Genomic DNA, 17,115 nt, shown 5'->3' on the forward strand with positions numbered 1-17,115 from the left:
GAGCTTAAGTGAACACCACGATTATGTCGAGCAGTGTACCTATGTCTGAGCAAAATTTTGGTCCAGCGTCGTTGCGTTTCGGGTGCATTACTTGAAGAGGGGTCGGGCGTGGGAAGAAGCCGGATTGTGTAAGCTTGTGAACTAGTATCTTATTCCCCGGATACGCCAGGGTGGGGAAGGGCAGGGTGTATCTCCGAATGCGGTGATGTTACGTTATGTCCTTGAATGCAACAAGCGGGTGACTTTCCTCGTGCAGCACCATAGTCTGGCGGGTTTGAAAAAGCGGAGTCTATTCGTTGGGCGTATTCGTTGCGCTCCATGGAATCGTGAGCGGGCGATTCGATGACCTGGAAGGAACTGCATGGCAGAGTGTTTTTGAACATTTTAGCGATACGTGAAGCTCGGGGCACCAACCGCGACTTGCAATTCCCGTAGGCTTGTTGTGAATCGGTGACTACCTTCCTACACATGGCAGCGTGGCAGCCAACTCTGACAATTGCACGCATACAACTTCAAGTTTGCGCGGATCAGAAAAAAAAAAGAACTGCACAGCGAGCATGCGGCAAAAATACGGCAAAACATTGAGAGAGCCAGCCACCTTTCCGCATGGAGCGACCGACGTTGAGATAAATCAACCGGAAACAGCGTCTCCAAACAGACGCGCGCGCGACGAGACAAAAATAAACAAAATAAAGAGCAGCAGTCGTCAGAACCGCCCATGCCCCCGCCTCCAATGGCAGGCGAGCGTTCGCACAGCCGGCGGCGCGCTTGGGTGCCGGTGCTGCTGCCGTTGCTGTTGTCGGGTGGCTGTCATCGGCGGTTAGTTTGGCTTGTTTTACGTGTGGCTGAGCATGATGTCGACCATCTAGCTACGGTTACGAGGTAAGCCTCGTAGTGTGTGTAAGACGACTGTTGCACAACATGAACTTTGTTGAACAGGCGTAGCCGACGTGGTGTACTGAGCCGCCGCGCCCTCGTATCCTGACGCGCCAAGGTCTCCCGCTCTCTACTCAAGCCGACGAGCAACACATAAAGGCGGCGGCGAGGTGAGTCCTGCAGTGTTGTGTAAAAGAGCTTTTAGAGAAACAATTATGGCCGAGGGCTTCAATCAAGTTGCACCTGATGATGCAATTATTTGCAGGTGCATGTATGTGCTGTGAATGGAGCCAAGTCACGTTATATTTGTGGACAGTGGTGTTCAAAACGGTGTCCGCATTTTTGCTCTGAACAGGAAACGAAAACGCTGAATTTTTGTTGTGATCTGTGCTTTTATTCTTGAATGAGTTTTGGTTGGATTGCTTAATCTAAAGCTCCGTTTTATTTGAGCCGTTCTATTTACTTCGGCGTGTTTGTGTTGCTATACGTTCAACCGGTTATATTCAACGCGAACACACTATCTTGTTTTTGCGGTGAATATGACTATGTTTTGACGACCCATTTCTCGTAATGTAAGCTCCTAGATATCTCATGAAAATGCAGGCATGGTCCTTGCGCCTAGTACCCGGGTTGCTTATCTATGGTCCCTATGATGTTCATGTGATCGCTACTGTGTTCACGTGCCCGGATGACGAAAATAAACGCCGGTTTTTGCGATGCAGCGGAGCTCACTGCGCTGCAACATGCATATCAATGGGGTTGAGACAAACTGATCGAAATTTAATCTGTGCTTCTAATGTGTTTTCATGATGGTGAATGCTTCTCAGTCTATCTGGGTTGCCACAGATGTTAAAACCATAGTGTTGTTTTGTTTATGTGTTTATTTGTTTTTATTTATTGATTTATTTTATTTCCACACCTTCAATGCACGGAAGGTGTTAGAAAATAGAAAAATTAGGTTGTAACTGTGCATCAGAAGAATAATTGAGTTATAAAAATGCAGGTTACACAAAACAAAAATAATGTTTTCAGAATTTATGCAGGGCATCTCAATGTTCATACTCAAACAACATGAGACGAGCAAACAATTGCAATAAACGCGCCCACCAAAAAGAGGTCAGCCTAATTAAACGACAAAAAATTCAGTGTTCACGTTACTCACCTTGGCTTAAAAATGGTTCGGAGATCTCAGCGGCTGCAGTTAACGCCTTCGGGTGTTTGCGAATGCGAAATTTATTGTCCTGCCTTTGAATGCCCTTGTATCCGCTTCATTATTCAGCAGTAGTAATATTGACTAAAAGAAATACGGCTCTTAACAGTGAGCTCTTGGTCAAATAACTGAAGCTCAAAATAATGATTAGCATTTCATGTTGGGTGCCATACTATTCATGACCTGTGGTGCAAAATATGAAATGGAGAATCCATGCGGGAAAGAACTTTTTAAATTTTTATTACATGTAAAAGCAAAGCATAATTCAAACTTTCGGATTTGTACGATGCTTTTTTTAAATAAGAAAATTCGGTGTAGAGTTCTATGAATGTATGCCACAAGAAAGTGTGAAATATTAAAAGCGATTTCAAGTGGATGTCGCTTGTCGAAATGGGCTGGCTGTTGCTGGCATGAAGGCACTGCTCTATTAGTTATTTCAGCAGATGTACTACATATTAACACTGTCTTCTTGTGTGCCGATATAGTAACGTCTGAATTGAACAACACTTATAAGCTTTGGTTGCAAAGAGAAAATTTGCTTCTGTTTTGATGTAAAAACTCTGACTCATTTTAGTGCGTGTTTTCGTGCTATTACTTCTACATGCTGGGTCTATCGAAATACCATAGCCGGCTTAATCGAAATAACTACATCACCATCGTCATCATCAACAGCCTATTTAGATCCAGCACAAGGTAAAGACCTCTTCCATTTACTTTCACCCGCTCCTGTTGCGCGCTGCCCGGACCCCATTCTTTGTCTCCGAATTTTCTTATTTCGTTTCTCCATCTGTTTAATTATCTTCACTTTAATAGACCCTCTCAAAATATCCATTCGCTTACCCTGATGGTCCAACGGTTGCCAGTTCGTGTAACGACATGGGAAGCCCAAGTTCATTTCTTTTTCTTATTTCGAACTATGATACCTTCTACTTGAGTTTTTTTTTTCTGGGACGTTCGTTTACTGCCCCTAAGCTTTACTCCTATCATTCTTCGTTCCATGGCCCGTAGACGCTACTCAAGTTTGCTTTCCAGTTGTTTAATAAGGCACCAAGTTCCCGCTCCTTATGTCATCACCGGCAAAACGTATTGGTTGTGTACTATTCTTTTTGGTGACCGACGTAGCTTCCCTTTCATTATTTGGGTGTGCCGGCCGACTGCCCCCGAGGCCATATAAATTCTAAGAATAATGTCATTCTCGGCGTTTGGAACAAAACTTGCTACCTGCCCGAGGTAGTTATATTCTTCTAATTGCTCTAGGGTTTCGTTGCCCATGCTTAATGTGGCGCTTTTAAGACGTTTATAATTACTTGAACTTTATTCATATTTATATTTACTCCCACCGTGAAGCTTTGCTATTGTAGTTTAGCACATGTTGTGCACACTCACCGAGATAGACTGTGTCGTCTGAAAGCCTCAAAGGTATCGAGTATTCACCTTGTATATGCAATCTTCTCTTTTCAAAGTTCAGATTTCTGAATTCCCCCTCCACACATGCTGCGAACAACTCAGGCGAGATGGTATCTCCCTGTCGTAGTCCCTTCCGGATTTCGACCTTCTTGCTTTGCTTATGACGGTTAGTCCTGCCCGTCCATCCCATATATGTCGTCTAGGAGTCTTATGTGCGTCTGCTCTACTTCCTGGATTTTTTAAATGCTTGCAGCCCTGCTACCGTGTCCATTGAGTCAAAGGCTTTTTCATAGCCTAAGGATGCCATGTGAAGGGGTGTAGTATACTCTGCAGATTTGTGTACTATTCCATTGATGCCAAGCATGCGATATCTTGTAGAGTATTTTTTGTAACCCATCCTGTTCATTATGTTGTTAGTAATCTAGGCTACCGGTTATGCGTTTAGCTATTACCTTGGTAAATAGCTTGCATCAACCGAGGGTAGGTTTATGGGTCTGTAATTCTAGGATCTCTGCTATCTCCCTTCATGTGAATGGGAATTACGGTGGTGTTTTCTAAGCTTTAGACACGTTTAAAGTCCTTAAGCATTCTGAGAATAATTTACCAATCTTTTTTAGTGCAGTTGTTCCTGTAGCTTGTCCTATTTTCATTCGTGTGAGTGCCCCTTCTTCGTCTTTAGGTATTTGCCTGACAGCACAACCGGCGTTGTAGGCTTAGTAGTTTTCCTAGGTCTAACGTCGCTGGCGCTAGCTGGTCTATAGTCGTTCTGCTACTTTCATTATCTCGTCCATGTTTCCGCAATATTAACCTGTTCGTCTCCCAGTGCGTACGTTTTGCTGCTAGCCAATTGCTAGCTGCTTCTTGGTCGATTTACTTTAATATTCCTCCTTTTTCCGGAGTTTCGGCGATCACTGCCGTGTTGTACGCACAAATTCGGTTGGTTTTACTTCTAGTAAAATATTTCGACAGTTCCGCCAATTTAAGTTGGTTCCCCGACTGGACGGTTTGGTGTTCTAAAGTTTTTGGATAAGTTCCTTCGTTTTCTGAGTTAGTTTTCCGGTTTGCGTTCAACATGCTGTCTGTCCCACAGCTGCAGCCGACTCTGTGAATGCCGTTGTTAGGTTGTCATCTATCGTGTGCACAGTGTCTAGTTCTCCCCGGTTAAAAAGTGAAGTTATCCCAAAGGGTTATCTTGAACTCCTGCGTCCAGACTCTAAATGGGTCTATGCTGGGTTTCCTACTTTTTACTATTTTCACTACTACTCTTTTGAGATTCAGCTTTACTTTGCACCTAACCATCCTACAATGGCGGCTGTGAATCTTGCTTATCACCTCCACTTCCAGCACATACGTGTGTGGTCACTTCATAAAATGAAGGCAATCTCATTTTTGTTATACCATTCTGACTTCTGTGTGACGTGCCTGCTGTGTGCGGGGTTCAGATTGACAACGGGGTGGAGGCATAGGCAAAAGTCATAACTGGCCCCCTTTCAGTCTTGGCTGGCGTTATCCCAATCTGCAGTAGGCAGAACCGCTATCGAAACACAGAACGAAAGGGAGGATCTTTGCGCCGGTCATTGCTGTCCAGCATGCGTAATCACGGGAACTGCAATTAAATTTCTCAGTTTGATATCTCGGAGTGCGGATGCGCGATAAAAATTCTGCCAAATAAAACTGCGTAGAAACACGATTGCGTCTAACTTTTCAATACAAACACGCCTGCTTACTGGTGTCACTAACATGTTAATTAGTCAATTTTAGTAAATTAAGCCAGCAACGTCAATTAGTACCACCTAATTCTGTGTCCCCCTAGGCGCATGACGTCAGAGTAGAGGTGATCTTGACGTATATCTAAGCGCCTAATTTAAAAAAAACATATCGACTTTATTTTGATCACTCTGTATAGTGATGGGTATCTGACTGCTACTTGTATATATTTTTACATGGTTCGAGGGAAGTGACACAAACCATGGTAGCGCATGAGATGCATTTAATGGGTGTCAGCCATACTGCCAGGAGCGCGGCTATGCCAGGGTATGTGCCTTAGCTTCTTCGAAGATTGATGAATATAGGGTGATGTGTAATAATCCGGTTATTCTTATTCCTCTCGTGAGAATATATTTACTAATCTATTCCATTTCTTCGCCTACACGTTGTACATCCGCTCGTGTCTCTGATGCTTTGAGAATATATAAACAAGCGAACAAATAAATAAATGGAAAGCCACTTGTCGTGGCATTCGTGCATTTTGTCAACGTTATTCTCGTTGAAAGAAATCTTTTTTTTTTGCCATGGAATCTTACACTAAGAATCAGAAGAAAAGCTCCAACCTTCTTCAACTGCCTTCATCTTTTTTTTTACATCTGCTGTCGCAAGTAATGACGTCCTCTGCGCAATATTGTTTGATGTGTTACCCTTTCCTTGCAATCTTGATTATGCATTTATTTATTTTTTGCTGAACCTTTTCTTTCAGTGCTGTTCAGAAGTCTCATAAAGGTTCGTTATTGTGCAATCTACATGAGTGGCTGCCGCAGCAAAGCTGATTCTACAAATAATAGCGCGAAAATAGAGTATGAAGATAAAGTTTCATCTTTGTCGTCGCCTCTTGCCTCTGCACTCTACTACTCAAATTAGCATGAATAAATGGCTCGTGTAAACCTTCATATACTTTTAAAGTATGACACCAAGTGCTGGAAAAATAATAATGATAAACGAGGAATATTTTTCGTCTGCATCATAAAGCAGACATTTTTAGACCTATGAGAGCCTTATAAACTATGTCCTTTTTTGTTTAAATTTTTATTTGAAATTGTATTAAATCTGGGCCTCACGCCAACACTCATAACTCCAATTCAACTCCATGAAAAGACAAAATTTTTGGTAGCTGTTTAGGGGAGGCTTTGGCCTCCGCAATGAACTAAAAGTAGTGAGATCGGAGGATTAGTCGAAGCATGGCGATGAAATAACCAACTGAACGTTTCGTTGGCTGGGCCTTGGTGTAAAAGGGGGCCGTATCAAAACTTGTAGCTTGATTTTATTTCTTGATATTCACTGCACGCCCAATAATGTGAGGAAGCACTGTGCCAAGTGTCAGTCAAAAATATTTTTTTTTTCGAAATAAAGTTATCAATTTTCGCGGATGGGAGAAATTGCCAAAAAATAGGTTCAGAAAAAATCACGAAAAAGGGTTTCAAGCAAGAGCAGCCCTTACGTAAGATGATCAGAATAGCTAAAATACCCACATTTGTAGCTACTTTCTTCTTGCGTCTTGCTCGTGTCTGATTTTGCTCGTGTGGCACCTCGCCTTTTTTTTCTAGCTTGCTTTGCAGTATCAGTGCTCTGACGGGATGTCTTTGCGATGCGTAGCTCATCATTCGTTTTTGGTGTTTGGTTTTTGTTTTGTGAGTCTTTGCACTCTAAACTTCCCCATACTTTGGCTGCCAGTAAGAACAAGTAAGCGACAGAGAGTCAGCCCAACCCCCAAACAATCCGAAACTTTTTTCATGTGCACTTCAAGGCTCCAGAACGTAAACAAGACGTGCGAAACATCGCGCAGCTCCCCGGTGAGAAGTTTGATTTTAATCGATAAATCAACTGTTTTAAACAGGATTAGGGCATTATTACATTTCTTTATGTGATACGATTGTTAAATAACAAGTTAAGAACTCCAAAACAGGGCATTTTTTTGTTGCACACAAAACTGGCAGTTTCAGTTTCGCAAATGCCTAGTGGATTTACATTCATTTATGTATCTTTTGAAAGAAACTGTGTAGAAAGAAACTTTTTGCAGCGAAATGGTGCCCAACACATTCAACATCTAAGGAAGTGGAAAACAAAAAAATTGACATTTTGAAAAAAAAATTTCCATTTGTCTTGGCCTCACACCTTAACGCACGTTTCTAAGTCACAGGTAGTGACCCTTTTGCGAAGCCACATTAATCCTTGCTTCTTAGCGTCTTTCTTTTGCTCCTTACCATGACTCGGCACGCAATTTCGTTTTTAACGCTAACAAAAGAGGATCCTAGGCGGGAGCGTTATTAGCCACTCTTTTAGCATGCGCAAAGTACTCAAGTGCCGTCGGTACCTGCCCGAACACACGTTTGTCACTAGAAGGTCACAACGTATTCACTAGGTACACCTTGATTCATTTACATCCTCCTAGCTGTGGCGGTCTTGGCAATGCACGACAGTCATGCTTGGCGGACGTTCCTGTTTCTAATTCTGCGGGGTCCCCAATATACGTGTTAGCTTGTTTCAGGACTTTTCGCAATTTGTTGGGGACTTTTCGAAATTAGTTTGAGTTGAGGAGCGTGAAACCGGGGCGTACACCGGCATCCGGCGGAGAGGATGACCGTGAAGCACACGCAGAAAACCATAATTTACTGCCATGGCCACGTCGAGACGCACCTAGCAACCGCGAAAGCGCGAGGCGCCTCAAGACGCCAGCATTTATTCCCGAGAGCACGCGCCTGCGGACACCAGTGTTTATGTTTGGTTTTCAGACTGTCATGGTTTTGCGTAAACCTTGCGAAATGGAATCGCCCTACGCCTGCGCTCCGCGTTGGACGTTTTTCGCAGTGCTCTTCAATCCTGAACTTTACAATCCGTGTAATTCGAAGAATCTTTGTTATTAAATTTTCTAAAATTCCAGAAACCAAGTCGATCCAATCTGAGCTTCAAGATGAGCCACGACGAAGCAAACAACGTTCTTTTCTTCCCCGATGTTTTTTTATTCATTGAGCAGTCGGAAATTTTGTGCGCGGTGTGTGCGCCATAGACGTGTTTTCGGTATAATTAGTAACCTAATTCTAATTTTAATGCTACCGCATAAAAATTCGGCGACTCACCATAGAGCAAACGTTTGTGCTGTAAACGAGTGGTCTGTATTTCTGTCTATACAGCAACGCCAGATTTGCGGTCGCTAATAAAAGCTGCGATATTTTATACCGTAGACCTATTGTAGCACTATCACAGCATGTAATCATTTTTTATAGCTAAGAGGCTTGCGTTAACATTTTTTCGTTCTTTTTTCTTTGCTTAATTATGTTCTTCTGCAGTTCGCAACGGGGTAGGCGGACTATTATTGTTTACACTTGATTTAAAATCTGCTAAAAATCATTTTCAGCACGCACTTTGAATAACTGTAGCCAATATTTCCAGTGAGTGTGCGTTCCATTATCGCGCTACTTCTTACGGCTTCACCCAATTCTTCGTGTAAAGAGCGAAAACAATATATATCAAACGTATAAATTTATAGGCTCATCATCAACAGCGTACTCAGGTCCGTTGCAGGACTTGAGGAGACTTATTTTAGGCTACTTTGACGGAATTCCAGCCTTTTCTTGCCTTATTATGGATGGTCTTTCCATGTTTTACCTGTTACAGATGGACGATTCAGGAGAAGCAGCGAATGCGGGAGATGCTGGAGAGCTGTTTCCAGAAGCCATGAATGAAAACATGAATCCTGTCGCTGCGGAGCTGCAACACTGCCGTGGCTATTTTACTGGAGCGTCGGTGACAGATCCCTGGCTCTGTACTCTCACGGAAAGCGAACCCTGCCATATCGTTCGAGAGCTTTCCGTCTGGAACGAATTCTTCAGCCTGGTTCGATTGGAGCTGAAGGAGGAGTCCCCCGGGAAGTTTGCTCTCTTTCCTCTGGACAACCGAGGCATTGAGCCCGACAACGAACACCAAACACACGTGGCATTTACTCTAGTCCATTGTCTACTTAAAGACCACCGCTGTATCAGCACCGCCCAGTTCCCACCATGGGACCTTAGCCCGAAATACGAAAAGTTGATTGCATCGGGCCTTCGTGCATGCCAACTCCTCAAGGCCCTCAGACTAGGGAGATACAAACCGTTGATAGCCGATATAACTCCAGCCATTCCGTTCTTAACGGGCCTTGAGGAATTTGAGTGTGGACTGACGGAAAGTTTGCCTGGTTTCATCGAAGCCGTCTGTTCCCTCATAACAAAGCCTTCGTGCCTAGGAACTTTGTCGCTGATGAACTGGAAAACGAGTGACACGGAGGCACGCCTTCTCTGGGGGGCACTGTCGGAGAACAACACATTGACGTCGCTTGCTATAAACTCTCGCTGCCTGAGGCCGGGCACAACAGAGTACAGCAGAGAGTTGGCTGATTACCTGGAAAATAACGGCACCTTGAACACATTAAGAATATCCGCTTGCATGGATGGTAGGTTGGACGAGCTGGTTTTGGTCGTTAATGCTTTGAGACGAAACAAAACACTCGTCAACGTTTCCTTACAATCCTTCTTCGTGGACAACGACGCGGCCACCGCGATAAAATTGTACCTGACAGAAAATTCCACTGTGCAGAAGTTCAACCTAGAACACTGCTTGTGGTACGAGGAAGCTTCTGGGCTTCTGTACCCTAAGTATGAAATAGAGGGTTTGGATACAGAGCCAGACCGTATCCATCCTTGGATTTCTTTGCTCAGGAAGAACCGCTCGTTGAGGGAACTCCGGTTAAAACTGGTTGGTTTTTCTCAAGTCCAATGTATGGCCTTCTTTGCAGAGCTGGCACAAAATTGCACGTTAGACAATGTGATAATTGAGGATTTGCACAGATATTGCTTGTTCCGAAGTCGTAGTGCGCCTAGTCTCCCTGTTGATGAAGTCCTCAGTCGCTGCGAACAACTGCACGGCATTCATGTATCAGTTCCAGAACAACGCGACGTGGTTTGGTTCAATGCAGCGTTAGGAGCTCTAGGGTCCTTCACTCATCTGATGATGCTCAAATTGGAGTTTAGGTTCTTGTACAATGAGGACACTGCATCTGCTCTCCGCGAATACATCACCCAGACCAGCGTACTCAGGGATTTAGTGCTGGATTTCCGCAAAGCTGTCGTGGCGATAAACGTCGAGGCGTCGAAGTGGCAAATGAGCGTTTTCCAGGCGTTGCAACAAAACACGAGCGTCCGAAAGCTGGTTGTAAAGACTGGGTCCTTGACCGACGAAGAAGCCGATGTCCTCTCAGATCTATTGCGGTCAAGCAAGGCCATACATGACTTCCACATTGATGCCCCTGCAGATACCGTCGAGCTTTTAGGAAACCGCCTTTCTCCCAATTTCTCGGATAACTTTACCCTAGCCTCTCTCGGTTTCCGCGTGCGGAAGATGTACCTAACCCAGGAGTGGTTTGCTGTCAAAGACGTCGTCCGGCGAAATTCCGGACTTGTGACTCGCGCCGCATACTTCGTGTCAGGCAAGGACCACAGCAGGCAGTGCGTAGAAGCGTTGGAGCACGTCGCTTTGAATCCCGCGCTGAGGGAAAGGGTGTGCGCATTGGCGTCCGTGAGCGAGCAGGAGGCTGGACAAATGGTGCGGGAGAGCCTGAAAAGCCTGCAGAGCCTGGATGATTTTTTTCGGGCAGCAGAAGTCGTGAAGGATGGAGTCGTCTGCTACCCAAGTGAAGATGGTACTATGCAGTTGACGGACCTCCCTGAGTACGCCTGGCTGTGTTTGCGAGAGTACCTGAAAGTTTCGGACGTTGTGCACACTTCCGTTACTCGCTGACATTCCAAAGCTGGAGGGGATTGTGAGGCAACCAAAACAGGTTTTGCAGGTGGGTCAGTTGGTAGAAAGGTTTAGGTGGTAACGGCCCAGTAGTCACATTGAAAGGAAAGGGGCGCACCCACACACACACACGCCTGTGCAGGAGTTCGCGCGAAAGAAATGAGCGCTGCCAGCAGGGCTTCGTATTTGGAAGGGAGCAGCGTACGTTAGGAAGGACGCGTGTCAGCTCACTGCCATTCACAGAATATTTTATCCGTGGCAGAAAGAAAAATAAATAAGAAAACAAAAGTGGAACACCCATAGGAAACCTGCGTATGCGACAGGCTTTGCTGTGGGGCCTTCTTCGCATAGGTGGCCACACAGTTTATCAATACAGTGTAACGAAACTGTATTCATTCAAAATTTTCCTGCCCTTGCTTTGTAAGCTCTGCTCCACAGCGAGTGCCAAGCAAACCACTGCGGCCGCATGGCTGCTTTCATGTTGACAGGACACTTAGCCTGGTACAAGCTAGCCGATTCCAACATGGATTTTACAGTCTGTTTTAGGTACGGAGTAGTCATGGACAATTCAAATACGAACAGCGGAGCGCACGGCCGGAGATACCGGTGCCGTCACCTGGCAGCAGCCGTGGAAAAAGCACGGACATGCGCAGTTGAGATGACGGCAGCGAGGCTGCGTGTCCCACTGCGATATGTTGCCCTCTGCTCGCTCGCATGCTCGCCTTGTTGCCATGCCGCAAGAGCACTGAAAAAAATTGTTGGCCCTGCGGCGCGAGATAGTATCTGCGGCCACTGTGTGCTCGGCTCACAGGAGCGCCTGCTCTCCGTGTGGGCCGGCACTACTCTTCTGACATAGCTTTGCGAATGGGTTGCAGTGACTTGAGAGAAAAAAAAAACGATGGACAACTGGGTCCTGCCCAAACCATGCTCAGCGCTGCCCGCTCCGCAGATTTCTACAAGCACAGGTGCCTGCAAAAAAAAAAAAGAAATCGGGCCGCCCAAATTTTTGTACATTGACAACTGGCCTTAGAATGCTTGGACCTGCCTATCTTCTTAATTTTTGTTAATGTTAGAACTCAGCTGACCGTAATTTTTCCAGCCCGCACAATGGTTGCAGTTAATGTATATTATTGGAGGCGAATTATGGTGGTATATCTATTGTTCGCTACAAGCACCAAACCCGCGAAATGACTCAGCCATGACTCCGTTAAACAAAGGCGCATTCTTGGCGGCCAACTCATTGTTCAATTCCCGAGCCACTGTACCACGAACGAAAAACATTCCAGTGCCACCGACAGTTAAGCGGCATTAATTTATTTTTGCACCCATTTCTGTGCGCTGCTTTTCTTCAAGTAAGCATGATGTGCTCAACAGTATGCCTTACAAGAGCGTGCACGCGTTTCCTACGCAAGCACTGGCCACAGCTGCAGGCAATTACGCGCCGCATTGCTCTCAAACCGACCAAAACCTCCAGCAGCAGCGGCGGTAGTACTTTCAGTGCTTGCAGCGCTTTTGCGGGCTGGCGACAAGGCAAGCATGCGAGCGAGGAGTGGGCGACATATCTCAGTGGGGCACGCACTCTCGCTCCCGGAATCTCAACATCGCATGTACGTGCGTTTTCCACGGCTGCTGCCAGGTGGCGGCACGGGTATCTTCGGCCGTGCGCTCCACGGTTCCTATTTGAATTGTCCATGACTGTTCCTTCAGGACCGCACAATGTCCGTCCGCGTCCGTGCGCATAGCATTTACTATCGAAAAAAATCACACACGTACCGGTAGGATTCGAGCCTGTGTCTGGTACACCAGACAAAGTTAGTGTCAGTCGTTTTACCCTTTGGGCTATGACCGCGAGTTAGCACCCGATAGTCAAACGGCTTACTCCCTTGCCTGTAACGGTGCGGAGTACCTTAGGACCCCCCAATGTCCTTTCGCGGCCATCCGTGCGCACACCACCATCAAGTGAAAGTCGATTTGAGCCGTGAGTTGTAGTTTCATTTGGGCATAATCAAGGTGAAACTCACGGCTCAAACCGAGTGGTGGTCGTGGCGCAAATAGGATGTCACTCGGGGCGCAACTTGGATGTCATTTCGAGTCCCCGTACTCCGCACCCTCGCCATCATCCACGGAGTGGAGATGCTGCCATTTTGTTTATTCTACTTACTTTTTTTCTGTAATGACATGGTTCTTTTCAAACGCTCTAAAAATTGATATTTTGAGCAATATGTTCTGCCGAGGTGGCACCCGCACTTTTGCCACTGTCCTTGTGTTTCTGCGCCAAACGCGCCACCTTGCTCTTGCTTGTATGTGTTCGTTAGTGCATACTATACCCAACAGCCTCTGATGTCCTGCTGTTCACGAACTGTTTTCCCCTTCTTTGATCACTCGTGATTTCTGCACATCTACACGTTTATTTTTTGCCATCTTTGGTTCATTTTCGTTCGCAAATGTTGTGTTTTGTATGCCTTGTGTTGATGTACCCAGTGCATCACCCTAGATGGCCCTGCGTTGTTGGTGAGCTCTTGAAATAAATAAATGAGTAAATACATAAATAAACAGATACTTGACACCAGTTTCAGCGTCATGTACAAAATGTGCCTATCGATTTCTGTGTGCTGCATTACGTCAATTGAAGTCTCCCCAAAGAGTGCCTTGCGGCAGCGTTTTATTGTTCTTTGTTCTGCAAAAGTATGCACTTTAGAAAAATACAATACTTGTTCAGTCTATTGGTGAACAAGTCGCAGTGTACATTTGCCATTACGGCTCCGAGTTTTTGGATAAATCCGAAAAACTGAACACACGCTAACACTGTGCAGTGGTCTCTTACCTCTCGCAGAGGCTTCATGCTCGTCCTGTTTCTTGTGCAAACGCTGAAAGGGGTTTTTCAATGCATGGAGTGATGGATAAAAACCATTGGTTGTATAAGTGAGAGATACGTACCAAAATGTGCTTGCACGTGTTGAAAAAGCTTCTATGAATGTATTACAAGGAAATGTGGAAGCTTTGCATCCAACCTTGTGATCGATAAAAAACAGTGGATGCATAAGTTACAGATACTTACCAAAGGGTACTTGCACATGTTGCGAAAAACTCTATGAATGTACTACAAACAAAAGTACAAGTTTTGTGTCCAACTTGTGCTTGCCCTCGTGGGTATATGTGCTCTTTTGTAATGAAGCCTTCCAGACAATGGTGTTTCGTGTGCTCGCATATTGTTTGAAATAAGAGGAGTACTGAAAGAAATCAAACTCCGATTTTCGCAAAAAAATTTGCACTTCCCAAAAGTCAACTAATCTATACAGTAAATTTTGGGTACAAAATGAAGTCACTAGTAAAGTGGAAATTTGATTAAAAATAGGTGACGAAAACACGCAGCCTAAGTCACAATTCCGGGAAAATCGGCGAAAAACAGGACACCCATACAAATAATGCTTCGCTTTTCGACAGCGTGTCATCGTCGAGAACAAGAGTGAAACCAACATGGTGCAATGAAGCCGCTGCAGTTGTGCAGTTGCAGTGGAGGCAGATTGGCCGAGTTTAACCCATCCTAAAGGGGTCGTGAACAGAAAATGCGTTTGCCTTGGCTAATTCTGTATGGTAAAATGACCTTTTGAGAACATAAATCCCAAATATTCTCTGTATAAATTGCTTCTAGAATGTAAGAGACGCCTTTGAAATTCTTCGTTTGAGGCACCTCGCAAGCGACCGTGCGCACATCGTCGGGCGGCAGGGCAAGCAGAAATAATGCCACAGTAAGAGAATTCAAGAGTTCAACCAGTTAAACGCTCTTTGTGTATATTTTTCTGTAAAGCTGAAACCTGTATTTTAAAAATAATGCATCCATTATTTGTTGCCATAAACAGTTTTTAGACGACGCGACTGGTGTTGCGACCGCTTCAGTTGACTGGCAACCATTGCAGCAGAACTCAGACTTGCAGACTTACAGGCTGTTTGTACGGTTTGTAGCCAGTTTCCGTGATGAATCAGGTTGTTTTTCAGAATTCTCTTCGGAATCTTACCGTTTTTGTATCAAATGGAACAACACCGCTCAAGCAAACAGAAAAGTGCCACGTGGGCTATTTGAACTTGTGGCCGCCTGGTCAGCCCGATGTTACGGCCACTTTGCATAGAAGTCAGGCACTTTACCCGCTGCACTATCCACGAAGAAAGCGCTCGCGGCAGTAAACTGCGGCGTAAAACGTGCTTTGCATGTGTAACCCAGCGCTCCGCTGTTTTTTCATAAATTCTAATCAACCCAAACCTTCAACTGCCAACCTACTGTTGAACGCTTCTGCAGTAAGCCAAAGCAGAGCATACGCAATCAACTAAACAACGTTAAAAACATTGTCTATTGGAGGAAACAGGAAAGCAATCGAACTTGGGATGGTGGAATTTGGCGACTCGGCGCTGTATAAGTGCTTCGCGCTAGTTATTTTTGTTCTTGTTAAGTAAGTAACAGGTTGATTTTAAGTTCCGACTACGCGAAGTTCCTTCGATTAACGTGTTTATGTAGTAAATTCTTATATTAAGCTTTTGGTAACTTATCTCGTGATGTCAGAAGTTTCACGTTCGCGCAACTCACATTACAGGCTACGTGAGACATACGTCGGCAAGCTTGTTCAAGAATGGCGGCAAGGAGAACGACAGTTTAGACTCGGGCGAAACAGCGTAAACAGTTTATAAATACCCAGTTTACTTTAAACGTGGTTACTTCTGCCTGCGCCACTCGGCCGCATTGTTGACTGAAAGTTCTGCCATGTTGCTCAGTCGTATCAGAGATTAGACATCTCTCTTTCAGTTGCAGGGTGCGCTTCATCGTGGCGCTTATGTTGTAGCTTTATTTGACCCTTTGCGAGTCCGCTCTATGCCGGCAAGTTGTGCAGACGACGGAGAACTCTGATTGGCTTCTTACCAAGACGTCATTTCACGAGTTAAAGAAAGCCTCGGTGAAACCGGAACGGAATTTTTTTCTATTTGCGGATATACGGGAACAAAACGAGGATGCATTGTTTATCAAGGTTCCACAGTTATAAGAAGCAACTCAACACAGTTTGTTTCTAAATCTCTTCACGACCCCTTTAACATGCATTTGGGACGACGTAATGTGCCTCCGGTGATGTTCGGAAGTACTACTACTTAGCAACGAACGCGAGATTTCATTGCGTAAAAGTTATTTGGCGAATACCCCAGTGATAACGTGACGCCTGATATCTACGAAACACCTGCCTAACTGTCAACAGAAGTTTAGGGCTAATTGGTACAAATTGCAGTGACTGAGGACCTCAGAAGCAGAAACAGGAATTGGTACCTAGATAGTCGATAACGCAGAAGACAAAATGAAATGAAATCGATTCCACACTGTTGTTAGGGATACATTAGAACACGCCTTAGCGCAATGTCTTTAATCTCTGAAATAAATGCAAAAGTAATCAACTGAATGCTTATAATATTTACTTCAATACAAAAGCAGGTAATTTTCTGTTTAGAAGTGATAAGAAGGCTTAAAAAAGACCTGAAGGCTTGCGTGGCATTCCTTTTTCTTGTGTAACCGACGATGAAGCATATCGACCAAAAAGAAGGCTTGCGCATTGGTAGGCAAATCGGGTGAAATAGCAGTATAAGCGAAGATGGCGCATGGCTACATGTAAAAAGGCTTCACAACCAAACGCTATGTTCACTAAGTAAATTTTACTCTTCCTCTTTCCCACCCTCTGCTTACGTTCTTCGAATGCAAAAGAAGTGCGCTTTCGTGGCGATACCTTACTTATACATGGGAGGTTGGCATGCCGATTCCACAGACCTACCATAATGGTGTTAGTACATTCTCAAAACTGAGTTCCCGTTTACGGAATTGGATCCCACACCCACCCAAGATGATCGCCTAATTGCAATGACTGAGGCCTTCAGCAGCAGAAACAGAAGCTGAACTAAGAAGAACGCGGTTATTCGCAAGTTACTTAACCAATGATCTACGATAAAGCGACACGTAACACAGCGTTGCAGGTACACTTAAACATATCAACACGATGTGTTTACGAAAATATTCGCGTCCCCCTAATGATACTTTGCTGCTCCATCGCACG

At 44.8% G+C, this 17,115-nt stretch overlaps 1 protein-coding gene across 2 annotated transcripts; it reads left to right on the plus strand.

The window, feature by feature from the left end:
• Positions 1-724: 724 nt before the first annotated feature.
• LOC144158977 (uncharacterized) lies at positions 725-13,604 on the plus strand. 2 transcript variants are annotated; one of them, XM_077690195.1, is made up of 3 exons: positions 725-882; positions 940-1,046; positions 8,879-13,604. In XM_077690195.1, the coding sequence occupies exon 3, from the start codon at positions 8,879-8,881 to the stop codon at positions 11,033-11,035; it is 2,157 nt and encodes a 718-aa protein (XP_077546321.1). In that variant the 5' UTR covers positions 725-882; positions 940-1,046; the 3' UTR covers positions 11,036-13,604. The 2 variants fall into 2 exon arrangements, with proteins under 2 accessions (XP_077546321.1, XP_077546322.1); XM_077690196.1 differs by lacking the exon at positions 725-882 and having other exon boundaries at positions 889-1,046.
• Positions 13,605-17,115: the final 3,511 nt, after the last annotated feature.

Source organism: Haemaphysalis longicornis, unplaced genomic scaffold, assembly GCF_048455015.1.
Source record: "Haemaphysalis longicornis isolate Haplotype H1 unplaced genomic scaffold, Haemaphysalis longicornis Haplotype H1 scaffold_10, whole genome shotgun sequence".
NCBI classification, from domain to species: domain Eukaryota; kingdom Metazoa; phylum Arthropoda; class Arachnida; order Ixodida; family Ixodidae; genus Haemaphysalis; species Haemaphysalis longicornis.

Coding starts and splice junctions, on each gene's coding strand:
- LOC144158977 (XM_077690195.1), top strand. CDS start 8,879: ATGGACGATTCAGGAGAAGCAGCGAATGCGGGAGATGCTGGAGAGCTG.